Raw genomic sequence first — 16,974 nt, 5'->3', positions numbered from 1 at the left:
CTCTGGAGCCAGGAAAACCCCAAAACCACGGGTGCATGAGGAGATACGATTGGCAGGAACTGCATTTCCCATAGCTCCACAATACAGACAGCTCTAGGTGTTACGTCTGTGTAAGCTCTCAGCAGGAGACAATCTAGCCCTGCCCAGTTGCATGGGCTCCGGAGGAGACGATTCGACAGCCCTCGGTGAACTCCAAGAGACTTCGGCCGGCATCGGATCCACTCAGAAATGTGAGTTTGGGGATTTACGGGTTTTCTCTGAGGCGAGGTGTAAATCGAGGACGACCGTCGGCGACAGGGAACAGACTCCCTCTCCCTCCTACGTTCCCGTAGCCGTCCATCGATCTGGATGGATGCTATGACGGAGTCGTGGTCCAGGGGCAGCTCCAGGACTGTGAGCTCGTCTTTAATCACATCCAACAACCGGTGAAGGAACGCGTCAAACAGGACTTCTGGGTTCCAGGCACTCTCACCCGCCAACGTGCGAAAATCCACAGCGTAGTCTGCCACACTACGAGGCGCCTTGCTCGCAGACAACGGAAAATCTAACACTTTCTGTACCTCCGCCACAAACTCCTCCAATCTCAGGCAAACGGTGGATTGTTGCTCCCACACCGCCATAGCCTAGGCAAGAGCCTTCCCGGACATCAGCGTTATCACGTATGCTATCCTCGAGCAATCCCAGGGAATTTAAGAGGGCTGCAGCTCAAAAATGAGAGAACACTGGGAGAGAAACGGACGACAGGATCCGGGATCTCCAGCGTAACGCTCCGGAGGAGGTAAACGTGGTTCTTGGGAAGCCGGTGTAGATTGGCGAGAAACATCGCTGATAGTGGGGTAATTGACAGTCTGAGGGGTTACTGTAGTGTCGGGCTGCCTCACAGACAATCTGCTGAATTGTTCCAGCAATGTGTTGAAGGCATTTCTGGAATCATTCCATAAGACCTTGAAGTAACTCCTCATGTCTTCCAATGGTGGCTCCCCGGGAGGAGACGGCATTGCGGAGCTGGTCCACGTCTGCTGGGTCAGTCATGGCCAGTTCGTACTATCACGACTCAGAATATGACTCCAATGCAGACACAGGAGGCGGATAGTACAGTTCTCAGAAGATTTATTCGAAACAGAGCAGGCAAAGGGCAGGTTGAGGGCAAGCAGAGGTTCGTGATGAGGTCAAAGTCAGGCAGGTACAGGACGGCAGGCTCGGGGTCAGGGCAGGCAGAGGTTCATAATCAGGTCAAAGTCAGGTAATTACAGGACGGCAGGCTGGCTTGGGGTCCAGGTAGGCAGAATGGTCAAAACCCAGGAAAAAATTAGGAAACAGACTTAGAGAAACAGGAAGGTGGGAAAGAACGCTGGAAAAACCTAACAAGACAAGACGAACTGGCAAAAGACAAACAGAGACCACAGGTGTAAATACACAGGGGATAATGGGAAGATGGGCGACACCTGGAGGGGGGTGGAGACTTACACAAAGAAAGGTCAAACATAAACTCATTTCTATTTGCATCAAAATTACGATCTGTTTCTCTGAATTGCCCTGTGAAAGCCAAACACTCTAAGATCATGTTGGCAATAGAACAAGCTTTCAAATGATGCCCACCTGACTCAGATTTCGAGTTATAAATGGCCCATTTCTGGATTGCGTAAACACAAACATGTTCAGGTTACTGAATGTATCCAGAGTATTTTTTCAGATTTCGTTATCAACAAATGAGGCGAAAAGTACAGTAAATGTAAAATGCACATACAATGAACCTTTTATTGTAATGTTAAGATTCAGTCTTGTGTCAGGTGAACTATTATGTCCTCAAATGTGGTCTAAAAATGTTCCCATAATCTCCAAAATGTTCTCTTTCAATTGCTACCATACTTATGCACATGTTTTTCATATTTCTTCTGTAAGAAATACATTTCAATTTAGCCTTATCCATGTAGGCCATTTCCCATTAGTGTGAAGGGTTAAAGTAACACTTTAACACTCATTTATACTAACACTCATTTATACTAACAACAAAGGGATGAATTTACCAAGAATTTCCATAAATAATATCTGGATTTCCTCACCGTAGAGACATTGCTTCTTAGAAGAGCTATACATTTTCTAGAAATATGAGTTTGGAAGCTTTTAGTGTCTATCTGTTTGACAAGCCCATATGCTTATGTCAATGTAAAGCTTTGCACAAACTCAACAAAGACATACAATGTCCCTCTGTGTAAATTCCAGCAAATGACAAAGCTAGCCTTAAACAAGCATCTGAATCGTTTGCCAAGTCAGAGCTCCGATACCTCATTAACTAAGTTCTGTGACTTGTCGAGGGAAGTTTTAAACATTATCCACTGAGCCCCTAGAAGTGGCGACGCTGGGGTGGTTTTATGTGATATCTGATATGGTCCGACGTGCTTCACCAAACGAGAGGTCAGCATGCTCTCCTGCCTTTAAAAATCTCCTCTTAAAAAAAGATACATCTCAGTGTTCTTTTGGGTCGCACACTGACTTGAATCCAACCGAGAGCTGTATCAGATATGGTAAGTATATAACCAATGTCACGCCCTGACCATAGAGAGCCCTCGGGGTTCTCTATGGTGTTTTAGGTCAGGGCGTGACTAGAGGGTTTTCTAAGTTTTATTTTCTATGTTGGTGTGAGTATGGTTCCCAATTGGAGGCAGCTGATGATCGTTGCCTCTAATTGGGGATCATACTTAGTGTGGCTCTTTTCTCACCTGCGTTGTGGGATATTGTTTTGTTTCGTGCCTATGTGCGCTACATACTGCACGTTCGTTTATTCTTTGTTGCTTTGAAGTTTCACTTAAAATGTGAAACTCTACTCACGCTGTGCCTTGGTCCACTCATTTATATAACGAACGTGACAACCAACCAGGCCAGATCAAATCAAATCAAATGTATTTATATAGCCCTTCTTACATCAACTGATATCTCAAAGTGCTGTACAGAAACCCAGCCTAAAACCCCAAACAGCAAGCAATACAGGTGTAGAAGCATGGTGGCTAGGAAAAACTCCCTAGCAAGGCCAAAACCTAGGAAGAAACCTAGAGAGGAACCAGGCTATGAGGGGTGGCCAGTCCTCTTCTGGCTGTGCCGGGTGGAGATTATAACAGAACATGGCCAAGATGTTCAAATGTTCATAAATGACCAGCATGGTCAAATAATAATAATCACAGTAGTTGTCGAGGGTGCAACAAGTCAGCACCTGTGCTGTAAATGTCAGTTGGCTTTACATAGCCTATCATTACGAGTATCTCTACCGCTCCTGCTGTCTCTAGAGAGTTGAAAACAGCAGGTCTCGGACAGGTAGCCCGTCCGGTGAACAGGTCAGGGTTCCATAGCCGCAGGGAGAACAGTTGAAACTGGAGCAGCAGCACGGCCAGGTGGACTGGGGACAGCAAGGAGTCATCATGCCAGGTAGTCCTGAGGCATGGTCCTGGGGCTCAGGTCCTCCGAGAGAGGGAGAGAAAGAAAGAAAGAAAGAAAGAAAGAAAGAGAGAATTAGAGAGAGCATTCTTAAATTCACACAGGACACCGGATAAGACAGGAGAAGTACTCCAGATATAACAGACTGACCCTAGCCCTCCGACACATGACCTACTGCAGCATAAATACTGGAGGCTGAGACAGGAGGGGTCAGGAGACACTGTGGCCCCATCCGATTATACCCCCGGACAGGGCCAAACAGGCAAGATATAACCCCACCCACTTTGTCAAAGCACAGCCCCACACCACTAGAGGGATATCTTCAACCACCAACGTACCATCCTGAGACAAGGCCAAGTATAGCCCACAAAGATCTCCACCACAGTACAACCCAAGGGGGGGCACCAACCCAGACAGGAAGATCACGTCAGTGATCAGCTCAGATAAGGCGACTGGGTTTCATCTGCCTGACATGGACCTTTATAAACAACCTGGATTAGTTTTTATGCCAAACAATTACAGACATTTTTTATTTATACTGAACAAAAATATAAACGCTGGTCCCATGTCTCATGTTGCATGAGCTGAAATAAAAGATCCCAGTTCATTTTTTCATACACACAAAAAGCTTATTTCTCTCAAATTTTGTGTACAAAATTGTTTATATCTCTGTTAGTGAGCATTTGATCCTTTGTCAAGATAGTCCATCCACCTGACAGGTGTGGCATATCAAGAAGCTGATTAAACAGCATGATCATTACACAGGCGCACCTTGTGCTGGGGACAATAAAAGGCCACTCTAAAATGTGCAGTTGTGTCACACAACACAATGCCACAGATGTCTCAAGTTTTGAGGGAGCATGCAATTGGCATGCTGACTGTAGGAATGTCCAAATGAGCTGTTGCCAGAGAATTGAATGTTCATTCCTCAACCATAAGCTGCCTCCAACATCATTTGACAGAATTGGCTCCTCCCAGGCCCACCCATGGCTACGCCACTGCCCAGTCATGTTAAATCCATATATTAGGGCCTAATGAATTTATTGAAGTTGACTGATTTCCTTCTGTAAACTGTAACTCAGTAAAATCTTTGAAATTGTTGCGTGTTGCGTTTATATTTTTGTTCAGTATATTAGGATCCCCATTAGCCGACGCCAATGGCGACAGCTAGTTTTACTGGGGCTTTGTACTTTACAATTGACATACATTTAAAAACATTAACATGTAATGTGCATCTGTGTGCATGACATGTCTCATTAAAAATCGACCCGAACACTCTGCTGACATACACAACCGTTCAAAAGTTTGGGGTCACTTAGAAATGTCCTTTTTTTTAAAGAAAAGCTATTTTTTGTGTATTAAAATAACATCAAATTACGTTGACTGACTTTGAAACACCAGTCTCAACGTCAACAGTGAAGAGGCGACTCCGGGATGCTGGCCTTCTAGGCAGAGTTACAAAGAAAAAACTATATCTCAGACTGGCCAATAAAAATAAAAGATTAAGATGGACAAAAGAACACTGTACAGAGGAACTCTGCCTAGAAGGCCAGCATCCCGGAGTCGCCTCTTCACTGTTGACGTTGAGACTGGTGTTTTGTGGGTACTATTTAATGAACCTGTCAGTTGAGGACTTTTAGGCATCTGTTTCTTAAACTAGACACTCTTTTGTACTTGTCCTCTTGCTCAGTTGTGCACCGGGGCCTCCCACTTCTCTTTCTATTCTGGTTAGAGCCAGTTTGCAATGTTCTGTGAAGTGAGTAGTACACAGCGTTGTACCAGATCTTCAGTTTCTTTGCAATTTCTCGCATGGAATAACCTTCATTTCTCAGAAGAAGAATAGACTGACGAGTTTCAGAAGAAAGGTCTTTGTTTCTGGCCATTTTGAGCCTGTAAGCGAACCCATAAATGCTGATGCTCCAGATGCTCAACTCATCTAAAGAAGGCCAGTTTTATTGCTTCTTTAATCAGAACAAGTTTTTAGCTGTGCTAACATAATTGGAAAAGGGTTTTCTAATGATCAATTAGCCTTTTAAAATGACAAATATGGATTAGCTAACACAACGTGCCATTGGAACACAGGAGTGATGGTTGCTGATAATGGGCCTCTGTACGCCTATGTAGATATTCCATAAGAAATCTGCCGTTTCCAGCTACAATAGTCATTTCAACATCAACAATGTCCACACTGTATTTCTGATCAATTTGATGTTATTTTAATGGACAAAAAAATGTGTTTCTTTTAAAAACAAGGGCATTTCTAAGTGACCCCAAACTTTAGAACGGTAGTGTAGATGGATGCATATACCCCTATGTCTAAGACAAAAGCCAAGAGTTACCTATAGGACTTGGTGGAAACATTCCCTGACAGGATAAAAATGTAAACTAATGACACCCCCACGAACAAACACGACTTCTCCCCATCAATGTCATGTGAATGACTTACTCAGAATCCAAACATCCTGTCTTACCCTCCCGACTATTAAACATGGAAAATGGATCCTTTGCTAGGGGAGTGCAGGTTGAAAACAAGTCCCTATAAGGGAGTAACCGTGAGTCCTGGAATGCTGAAATAAACTCGGCTTCTGGCAAGGCCTGATGTGTAATATATTAACTTCCCTCTCTTCTTTGGGAGCGGGTAGAAAGAGGATTGTAGGGATGGCAGTGCCTCAATTATTATCGTTTGGATAGGAGCGGGAAACCTGATATGTCCTGAATGAAAACTCTCACACAGATGTCATGATACACACACACACACACTCACATACACTCTCTCTCTGAAGTCTACATTTTTACTTGCATTTTACTTGACACACACGTGCACGCTGCACACACACACACACACATACAAACATTCTCTTTCTCTCTCTCTGAGGTCTATGCTATGCTGAATTTGTGTGTACTGTCACTGGAGACTAATAGCATTAGCTGTAAGCCTGCTGGGCTGGCATGTCTCTCTCTCTCGCTCCCTCCTCTCCCTCTGTCAGTAATGGCCGCTGTAAGGTAAATAACCGCTGTGGTGGTTCTGTGTTCCAGAACTCCTTCTCCAGCGTGTTTCACATGGAATACGAGGAGCTGGGAGAGGCCATAGACGTCCCCAAAAGGTAAGGCGATAACCTCTAACTGTTAAACCTGACTAATTTGAAACGGGTTGTTCCTCCCAATACTGCCTAATATGAGAAATATGGCTGCCGTGTGTCGCACTGGTGGGTGATATTACTCTGATGACAGAGGGCCGTGAGTTGCGCCATAAAGTGCTTTGAATGAGAGAAATACTCATTCTCAATCGTAACCTCTACCGAGTTGGGTGTGTATTTGTACAGTAAGTATTGAGTGATTGTCTTTGTAGGCCTTTGAGAGAGGGGGGTCAGGTAAAGAGAGCATCCCAAAGATCTGGAATGGGGGTGAGCTTATCAGCTCTCTCTAATGGGGGGAGGAAAGAGAGATGGAGAGGTAGAATGATTGGGAGGACGAGATGAGAGGCGGAGTGAGAGCTGTTAGCCGCTCGCCCTCTGCCAGGGGGAAATGAATGAGCCTTACATTGAAATGTGGAGGGAAGGTAAATCCCTTTAGCCTGATCCTTCGGGAAGATTTGTGATTTTGTTCTTGTACGTCTCGGAGTCTTCCAGCCAGGCAGCAAAACGCCTACTGTTCACTTCAATCTCTATCTATCTCTGTCTCACTAACTCACATCCATTTTCAATAGGGTTGTACATGGGTGGGAGTGTGGGTAGTGAGATGTGGGTGGGGGGTAGGGCCAGGAGTTTTTCCCACGTCGGGTTAAAGGTCATATGGTCAGGAAAAGCTCCTGCCCCTAGCTATGGTGTTTAGTCGAGACCTGTCTGACGTTAACAGATCTGACTCAAGGTCCTCTGAGGTCTCTTGTGTTTTCAAGAAAAATCCCACATCATCCCTTTGGCAAGAGCCTTGACATCGGATCATGAGCTACTGCCCTTTCCCTGTTAGAGGAGTACTTCTGGTCTGATCTAAGAACGCTGAAAACTTTTCTAAGAACCCCTTTTAAGACTCATTGGACAGCTCCTCCGTCACAATCTGTTTAGGAGCAACCTATTAGGATGAAGGGAGATTTTTCTTCCCCTTTGGAAGGCTTTCAGAGATGGGCCTACGAGCGCACGTCACGCACGGACACGGCTGTTTTGAAGTCGGAAGCCAAGGGCTCAGCCGAGATCTATGCGCTAGTCATGCTGCTTGACAGGCTGTATTGGTTGCACATGTGGGTAGCTAAGGTTCATGGCTCAATAAGCAACGCTACAGAGTCCAATTCAGTGGGGGGTCTATGTGGGAGATGGCAAGTCAAGTGTTGTTTATTATAACAATCAGTGAACAACCCTTCAACGTCATGTCTTCTTTCTACGTGCTAGGTCTGGGGCTAATAACTTGGAACTCAATTGAATTCACCTCAGCTAAACCGCTCTTGTTTGAAAGAATAAAATGGCAATAGTATGTTATAGCAATGTTATATCTTTAGATGATATGGTTGCAGTCTATATGGAACAGAAATTGGAAAAAAACAATTTTGGCTGATTGGCATAGGGAGCTGTGCTGTAGGGACCGTATGAGCACGTGACCTATAGATCACAATTGAATTTTTTTTACCTTTATTTTACCAGGCAAGTCAGTTAAGAACAAATTCTTAACAGTGGGTTAACTGCCTGTTCAGGGGCAGAACGACAGATTTGTACCTTGTCAGCTCAGGGATTCGAACTTGCAACCTTTTGATTACTAGTCCAACGCTCTAACCACTAGGCTACCCTCCCACCCCAATTTTTTTTTATTTTACCTTTATTTAACCAGGCAACTCAGTTTAAGAACACATTCTTATTTTCAATGACGGCCTGGGAACAGTGGGTTAAATGCCTGTTCAGGGGCAGAACGACAGATTGGTACCTTGTCAGCTCGGGGGTTTGAACTTGCAACCTTCCAGTTACTAGTCCAACGCTCTAACCACTAGGCTACCCTGCCGCCCCAATCACCTAAAGGTCATGGGTTCGTGCTCCAAATGGGTTCATACCACACAAGCTTTTGTGTGCTCATACATCACCAACTACCAACAAAAAAATCTGGAATGGGGGGAGGGGGTAAGATTATCAGATCTCTCTAACGGGGGGGGGAGAGGTAGGACGAGATGACAGGGGGAGAGAGAGCGGTTAGCTGCTCGTCTTCTGCCAGGGGAAAAATGAATAAGCCTTACATTGAAATGTAGAGTGGAGGTAAATCCCTTTAGCCTGATCCTGGGGGGAGATTTGTGATTTGTTCTCGTACGTCTCGGAGCCCTCCAGCCAGGCAGCGGAGCACCTACTGTTCACTTCAATCTCTATCTCCATCTCACTAACACTCATCTCACAGCCATTTACAATAGGATTGTATGTGGACGGGAGCGTGGGCATTAGGATGGGAGGGGTGGTGTCGGTGTGTATGTTTTGTGTGTGTGTGTATTTCTGTCTGTCTGCCTGTCTGAAAGTGTGCACTTGTCCTAGAGAGAGAGACAGAAATGGAGAAAGACAGCAAGAGAGAGCATGCTCCCAGGCAAGACACAGAGAGACTTCCAGGGGGACAGAAGTGAGATGAAACAGACACGGTTGCTTTTTACAAAAGTGTGTCTCATTCTTTTACATTCTGGCTCAGCCGACCCAAACGCTTTCTATTCTGTTTACATCTTCTAATGGGCCGAATAGGATGTTCTGTGTGTACTGTAGGACCACTCCTGGCTGAAGAGGCAGTCATTTGTAGCGCTCCACCACGCGGGGCCAATGCCAAATGGGATACAGCTAACAGCAGGATGTTAGCTTTGACTCAGTGGTCAACTGTCGGTGGGAGGCTTTTTAGGAACACGCACGCACGCACACACACACACACACACACACACACACACACACACACACACACACACACACACACACACACACACACACACACACACACACTTGACATTAGCCCTGGGCGAAGGAGGCCGAAACTGCACAGCATGGAGAAGAGGAATGTCACGGAGAGGGTAATTCAATCCTGTTCTGAATCAATGCAATCCTATTACTCATTGAAGCTGATTTTGTATAATTATCTCTAGTAGTTTTTGTTTGACTGATTCTTTCATTCATTGACCCACAGAATTCCTGGGTTATTTGTTTGATTGAAAGACTAATTGTATCTTTATATTGAAATTAAGTTTCACAGTTTCCTTTTTAGGTTCGATGTTCCTAATATAAAAGTTGCTTTGAGGCCAGCATGTGATAACACTGATAATTAGCCAAAAGACTGTGCCTAGACACACACACATGCGCCACACACACGTCCAGCACCATTCCAGCCAATTCCATCACATTCTCCAGCTGCTCTGTCTCTCTCATTAGTTTCTAGTGCCATCTAATCATGGCTAATTTAGCGAAACGAGAGCTCAGATGTGATCTTTTTAAGGATGTTCAGCACAGTCACAATCACTCTCACACACACCTCAAAGTAACAGTGGCGATTTTAGCATGCCAATCTTGATGGGGCAAACAACACAAACTGTTTCGGCCAACATAAAGCTGTCCCAACAGCAGTCCCAATACCTTACCACTGCTTCTCCTGGAGCCTTGTCTGGCAGCCAAACAGTTCAATCAGCCTCATTTACTGCCTTTAAAAAATACATAGCTGATATATAGCTGACTTGCTTAAACAAATGTGGTTTATACTGACAATTGAGATGTACAAACTGTGGCATAAGGGGAGGACAAGCGGATAAGAGGTGATCCGTAATTTCAATGAAGACGTTAATGAGCAAGCTAGGACGGACGTAGTCAATATAACTATTTGTTCAGCACTTTTGAAATGTACAGCAACAGAATTCAGAACATGGGCCATTCTTACAGTGTTCTCCCTGTACACCAAGTCAGAACCATATGATAAATATAAAGGGGGCATATAAGCAGACAATGAAAGCTTTTCTTGCATTTCTTTAGAACAGGTTATAGGCTACATGTGCACCACCAAGTCAGAACAGTAGGCAAAATTAAGAGGGGAAAATGGACCAAATTATTAGGGTGAGGCACATGGGCTACTAACAGCTTACTATACAGTATTACTTTCTTAGCTATAGTATACACATCTCCCTGGCATATTCCATCATTTATGCAGTAGCATTCAAGACAATTTTGGACTCACCTTGTTGTGCTTTGCTCACTTGAACAGTACACTTTTATCAGGTTTGAGGTAAGACCCAGATGCAGACAATGCCGACTTAACAACAGTTTATTAATCCAACAGGGGCAGGCAAAAGACAGGTTAAGGGCAGGCAGGGGTCAGTAATCCAGATAGGTGGGGCAAGATACAGGATGGCAGGCAGGCTCAGGGTCAGGGTAGGCAGAGGTCAGTAATCCAGATAGGGAGCGGCAAAGGTACAGGACAGGCAGGCAGAAAAGGTCAAAAACAGGGAAACTAGAAAACAGGAACAATCAAGAAACAGGAACAAGGGGGAAACGCGGGTAGGCTTGATGAAACAAATCGAACTGGCAACAGACAAACAGAGAACACAGGTATAAATACACAGGGGATAATGGGGAAGATGGGTGACACCTGGAGGTAGGTGGAGACAATCACAAAGACAAGTGAAACAAATCAAGGTAGGTGTGACAACTTTGTCATCAAAGTCTAGCATTCTCAAGATTTATGGTGCTTTCAAGACAACTGGGAACTCTGAAAAACCTCTAGGGGTGCCAACTGGCGTCCTACCTGGGCGCATACCTGTTTGACCAGGGTGTTGGAAATCTGCGATGAGGCCTGCGTCCAGAATGTCCCAAGTGGGAACCCATAACCCTCCCAGTCAACCATGTACTGGAACCCCCTGCCCCGAGGTCGAACCTTCAGGAAAGGCGGTTTTACAGATCACCAGCCGGTGGAACCGGAGGAGTCTTGATATCATGATCTGAGCACAGACATGCAGGCAGCGTGCTGCCCTCAGACGGGGGAGACCCGTGACGAAATCCAGGGATATGTGGGACCAGGGACGGTGAGGGACAGGCAGTTGTTGCAGATCACCAGCCGGAGCTTGCGGAGGAGTCTTGATATCATGATCTGAGCACAGACATGCAGGCAGCGACAAACGCGGCGACATCCGTAACCATAGTAGGCCACCAAAAGCGTTGTCGCATGAAGACCAGGGTCCGACGGGAGCCCGGGTGGCAGGCAAGCCTGGAGGAATGGGCCCACTCCAGGACCGTGGAGCAGACAGCATCAGGCACAATCATCCGGTTATTTGGGCCCCCCCAGGGTTAATCTGGGAACGCTGCACCTCCCAGACATGTTTCCCTATACCCAAACTGAGTGCTGTCACCAGGCACGAGGTGGGAAAGATGGTGGGGCTATAGCGGCGAGACAGGGCATCTGGCTTGACGTTCTTGGACCCCGGCTGGTAAGAGTAGGAAAAGTTGAACCGGGTAAACAGCAGGGCTCATCTCGCTTGCCTGGAGTTTAGGCGCTTGGCGGTGCGGAGATACTCCAGGTTTTTGTGGTCGGTCCACACAATGAACAGATGTTCTGCCCCTTCCAACCAGTGCCTCCATTCCTCCAAAGGCATCTTCATCACGAGAAGCTCTCCATTCCCCACATCGTAGTTCCTCCACGTGACGTTGAGGCAGTGGGAGAAGAAGGTGCAGGGATGCAGGAACAGTGGTGAAGTGCTGTTTGAGGTCCTGGAACGCCCAGTCAGCGGCAGAGGACCACGTGAACGGAACCTTGGTAGAGGTGAGTGCAGACAGGGGAAGCCAGGGTGTTGTAACCCCAGATAAAGCGGCGATAAAAGTTGCTAGGGAGAAGGTCAATTTCGCAGTCATAGGGTTGGTGCAGTGGAAACGAAGTGGCCTGGGCCTTGCTGAACACCTCCCCGAGGTCCTGGTACTCCGCGGGGTTGGGGGAAAGGTCCGGGGCACCTTCCGAGCCCCCAGGAAGACGTCCCGGGGCAGGTTGCACTAACTTCAGACAATGGGCGTGGCAGAACGGACTCCAGACCATAATGGCACCAGTTGATGAGGGGATTGTGTCACTGGAGCCAGGAGAATCCCAAAACCATGGTGATCTGAGGAGACTTTGAATAGTCTCACTGTGATTCCCTGACAGCTGTAGGTTGATGGGAGTGGTATTATAAGTGACCCGGCCTATAGAGTGCCCCTCCAGCGCACTAACATCCATGGGAATGGAGAGAGGCTGAGTGGGGATGTTCAGCTCGAAAGCCAGTGTAGCGTCCAACAAACTCATCGGCCCTAGAGTCAAGAGAGAGAGAGATTTAAGAGAGAGATTTAGACTGGTTTCCCCACAGCAGAATGGCATGAAAAGGGGTGCGAGCAAGGGAAGCAGAAAGGTTCTCCATATGGCGCAACAGAGTACTCACTCCTACCGGTGAGCCTGGTCTTTTAACGGAAAAGAGGACACAAAATGACCAAGAGTCCCGCAATACAGACACCTCTTCGTGTTGATCCTGTATTGCCGTTCCGCTGGCGACAGCCCAGCTCTGCCTACTTGCATAGGCTAGGGAAGCGGTGACTCGGCCAGCTTCGACGACTCTTGGGGAACGATCAGGAAGCCTCGGTTTCTTTCATCAACAGGACCATTGGGGACTTCTGGGTTGACTCGGAGGCAAGTTGGAATCCCTGGACGTGTGAGCGAAATCAAATTTCCTTTCACTCCGTCGTTTCTGTAATCGCCCATGGTCAACGCGATGAGGGAATCGAGATCCGTAGGTAACTCCCGAGCAGCAAGCTTGTCCTTGACCACCTCCGAGATGCCGTGCAGGAACATATCAAACAGCGCTTGACCACCGCATAGTCTGCCACTCTGTGGGAGTCCTGCTGCAGTCGGATTAGCTTCCGGGCAGCTTCTCTCCCATAGAATGGACCATCAAAGCCTTCTTCACCTCTCCCACGAACCCCTCCAGACTAAAGCATATGGCTGGCTGTTTCCATACAGCAGTAGCCCAGGTGAGAGTCCTCCCAGGTGAGTGTGATGAGGTAGGCTATCTTGGAGCGATCCTTGGGGAAGGAGGAGGGCTGAAGCTCAAAGATGAGGGCACACTGAGCTAGAAACGCCCGACAGGTGCTCAGCTTTCCATTGAAGCGTTCCCGGGGGAGGTAAGCGGGGCTCCCGAGAAGGTGGAGTAAGCGGTGAGACTGCGCTGATAACAGCTGAGTTGCTGAGGGGTTATCACCGTGGTAGGTTGTCCCCCAGACAACCTGTGGTATTGCTCCAGCAAAATGACCAACGCCCGGTCATGGCATTCAGCCAATGTTTAAATTTGCACGATTAAACTGTGCTATAAGGTTAGCAAGGGAGGCCGAGTGTTGTATAGGCTCACTTTTTAAAGTATTCCAAGTATCAATTTATTTTTATTTTTAAGAACTAACTTGATGGTTTATTAAGGCCTCCATAAGGCCACGAAGCAATTCCTCGTGCCTCCCAATGGTGGCTCCTTGGGAGGAGATGGCGTTGCGCAGCTGGCCCGGATAGGTGGGTCAACGGTACAGGATGGCAGGCAGGGTCAGGGTAGGCAGAGGTTAGTAATCCAGATGGGTGGGGCAGAGGTACAGGACGGCTCTTAGTGTCAGGTCTGACAGAAAAGGTAAAAAACAGGAAAACTAGAAAACAGGAACAATCGAGACACATGATGTGGTGGTTAATTTCTTTACTATCAAATGAGGAGAGACAACCTTATCACACAAGTCAGAGTTATACTTAAACTAAATCTTGAATCACTTATTAATAAGGGAGCAGGTCAATACAACACACACATATAAAGTGAATCGATTGAGTGCTCTACGATAATGATGGCTGGTTGACAATTCACGATCAAATGATTCGTTGAGAGCCCCAAGACAAAAGTACAAAGGTATTTTATAGTCAAGATACACCCCTTTCAACCTACATGACGAACAACAGATGGGAACTCTGGGGTGGGTCAAATGGGTCACAAGGTTAAGATTTTTATGAAAGATACCTATAATGCATAGCAGACAGTATCTTCTGTGTCAACAGTGTCTGGCCCTCTGACTCCAAACTGGAACCATCTCTCCCTGGTACGGTATAGAACAGAAACATTAACTCATGCTCTGGAATGCTCTTCAGGTTTTATCACCCAAAAGACACGGTAAATCTCCCGTCAGTGTTATCTCCCTGAGACCCATCCTCAGTAGAACACACACACAATAGTTAAGAATACTCTATTCTGTTGAATAAAACAACCGTTTGATGCAATTAAAGTATTATAACAATCTTTCAATTTTGCACTCACATTCCCCCATTTTGAGAATCCTCTCAATTTATGAGAAAATTACAAGATTGAAGAACATTCATTCACATGTAGAAAATGCATACATTCTACATAAACCAAGAAGTACAAAAACAATAACTCATTGCATGGTATCCTGCACGTGACCGAATGCCACAGCACTGGCTCAACCTCCTTCGAGGAAACTTAGCACTGTCTCCCATTTCAGCCTCCAACACATTTTCTAAGTATTATAGCAATTTGTCTGGGAAGGTTATGATACACAGTCACCTGCACGAACCCACGAAGAAAAACAAAAAATGCATACAATTTATGAGATTCAAAGCTATATATTCATAGACAGTGAAAATCACATATTTACTGCATAATCCAGTGTATGCAACAATGGAGTTTACCAAAATAATCTTTAGTTATCCATCATACTTCAATGGGTCAGCATGGTGGAAATAACTATTTCCATCCCAGAAACTGACATTAGCATATCCAGGTAGTGACTCCGAGCTAAGGTCAAATTTATTCCATTGGTGCCTAATGAAAATGACCCAAGACAAGCATCATGATTCCACTATTTACAAGGCAATGCCTATAGAGCAAATAGATTAGGATCACTCTCCAGATCAGAGTTCACCCTCTCCATTCACCAGGGCATGCTGATAATAGTGTCGACATCTTTAGTTCATAACAACAATCAAAGCAATCAATCCATAACACATTCATTGCTTCATTCATATAAGTATTAACATACTAAACTCAAATCAACCCTTCAGTTTAAAAAATCATTCAGTTTCCAAATCATAATTAAAAATCTAATTAATTCTCCAGCCAAAATTTAAAATGACATTACTCAGTAATTCAAATTGGTCCTATCACTCAAAGTAAAAAAAAACAACTACATTTTACACACATCAACATTGGCAGAATCTAAATTATATTAACATCCAGTCAAAAACCCAATTCATTCTACTATTAACTTTTTTTAGCACGATTATTGTTACGGATACAGGTATCCTGTGTGTGTATTTGTTTTCTCTCCTTCTTCCCTAGTCACAGGTGGCAGTAATCAGTCGCCAATCAGTCGCCACTGAAGACACACCTGCTCCTTTTCCCTTACCCTTTTCCCTTACCCAGTCAGTAGTTTTCCCAAACTCTCTCTCTCTCTCTCTCTCTTGTTTTTGTGCCTACATGTCACATTTGTCTGTTATCCTGTGAGTATGTATTGTTGTGGTGTATGACTGTTTGTTTGTTGGTGTGAAAAGGGGATACCAAGCCAAGTCGCCCATGGGCATACATTACCCCTAGGAAAACATTGTCTAAATACCCAAGTTAGAACTGGGTGGACCACCCACTGTATTTTATTGGTTAGTCAGCTAGCTGTGCTTGAAGCAGGTAAGACTAGCTTAGGGGTTTTTGGATATTTATTATTTCTTTCCTTGGGTCCAGCTCAGCCTGTTTTCCCACACCCCATTGCCGTGTGTTTAAAATAAACCCGAAGTGTTTGACGGTAGATTTAAGTTGTCTGTGGATTTCTTTTAGTTCTCACTGTTCCTTTTCACTGTTATGATTTGCATGAGATATGTTATGGGTCCCGTTTCCATCCCCCCTAGACTGCAGGGCCAAAGGGGTTCGTAACAATTACAATACAGATCAGTATCTCAATGCATTATTAATCTAAATTATTGGGCACAGTTGACCCCCCCCCCTCCACAGTTCAAAGTGGATGGCCATGATAATGTCCCAATTTCAATGTCTCACCTAAGCCGCCATCACCTTTACCACCCACCCATGTCTTGTCCATTTGTCAACCAGTATACCAGCAACATAAGAGAAGTTTAGAACAGATCTCTCTCCATGCTCACTCCATGCGGACTCCTCTCTCACTCCTGAGAAAAGACATGAGTGAAAAGCAGTTGATAGCTTAGATCGGATGCTGTACAACCGGTTGCTGGCTCGGACTCGTTTCCTTCGGTAGAAGTGGTTCGAACAGGGCCTTATTCAACGCCTTTGTCACTCTTCTTCAGCCAGTTTAGAGGGGGTTTTGAGGTACACACACTGTTCGGTCCAAGTATCTCTTTCATGCATTAAGATGCCGTCTGATGTCACTTTTCATGATAACCTTGAGAGGACAGATCAGAACAACAGTTAGTTCAGTTCATTAACTATATGATAAATGATTACTTTTACCAATTATTCATACTACAAATGTCTAAACATATGTCAAAGAGAATAACAACACATTCTATTGAAACTATTCTTTCAAATTGGCTTATACTCCC

At 45.4% G+C, this 16,974-nt stretch overlaps 1 protein-coding gene across 1 annotated transcript in view; it reads left to right on the top strand.

Annotated features, from left to right (window-relative positions):
* Positions 1–16,974, top strand: part of LOC135510731 (cGMP-specific 3',5'-cyclic phosphodiesterase-like) — a 164,711-nt gene that overhangs the window by 124,176 nt on the left and 23,561 nt on the right. Inside the window, 1 exon segment of the mRNA XM_064931896.1 lies at positions 6,466–6,533. Coding sequence (XP_064787968.1) covers positions 6,466–6,533 — 68 coding nt within the window.

This window comes from Oncorhynchus masou, chromosome 23 (assembly GCF_036934945.1).
Source record: "Oncorhynchus masou masou isolate Uvic2021 chromosome 23, UVic_Omas_1.1, whole genome shotgun sequence".
NCBI lineage: Eukaryota > Metazoa > Chordata > Actinopteri > Salmoniformes > Salmonidae > Oncorhynchus > Oncorhynchus masou.
This window is presented reverse-complemented; position numbering and strand designations above follow the sequence as displayed.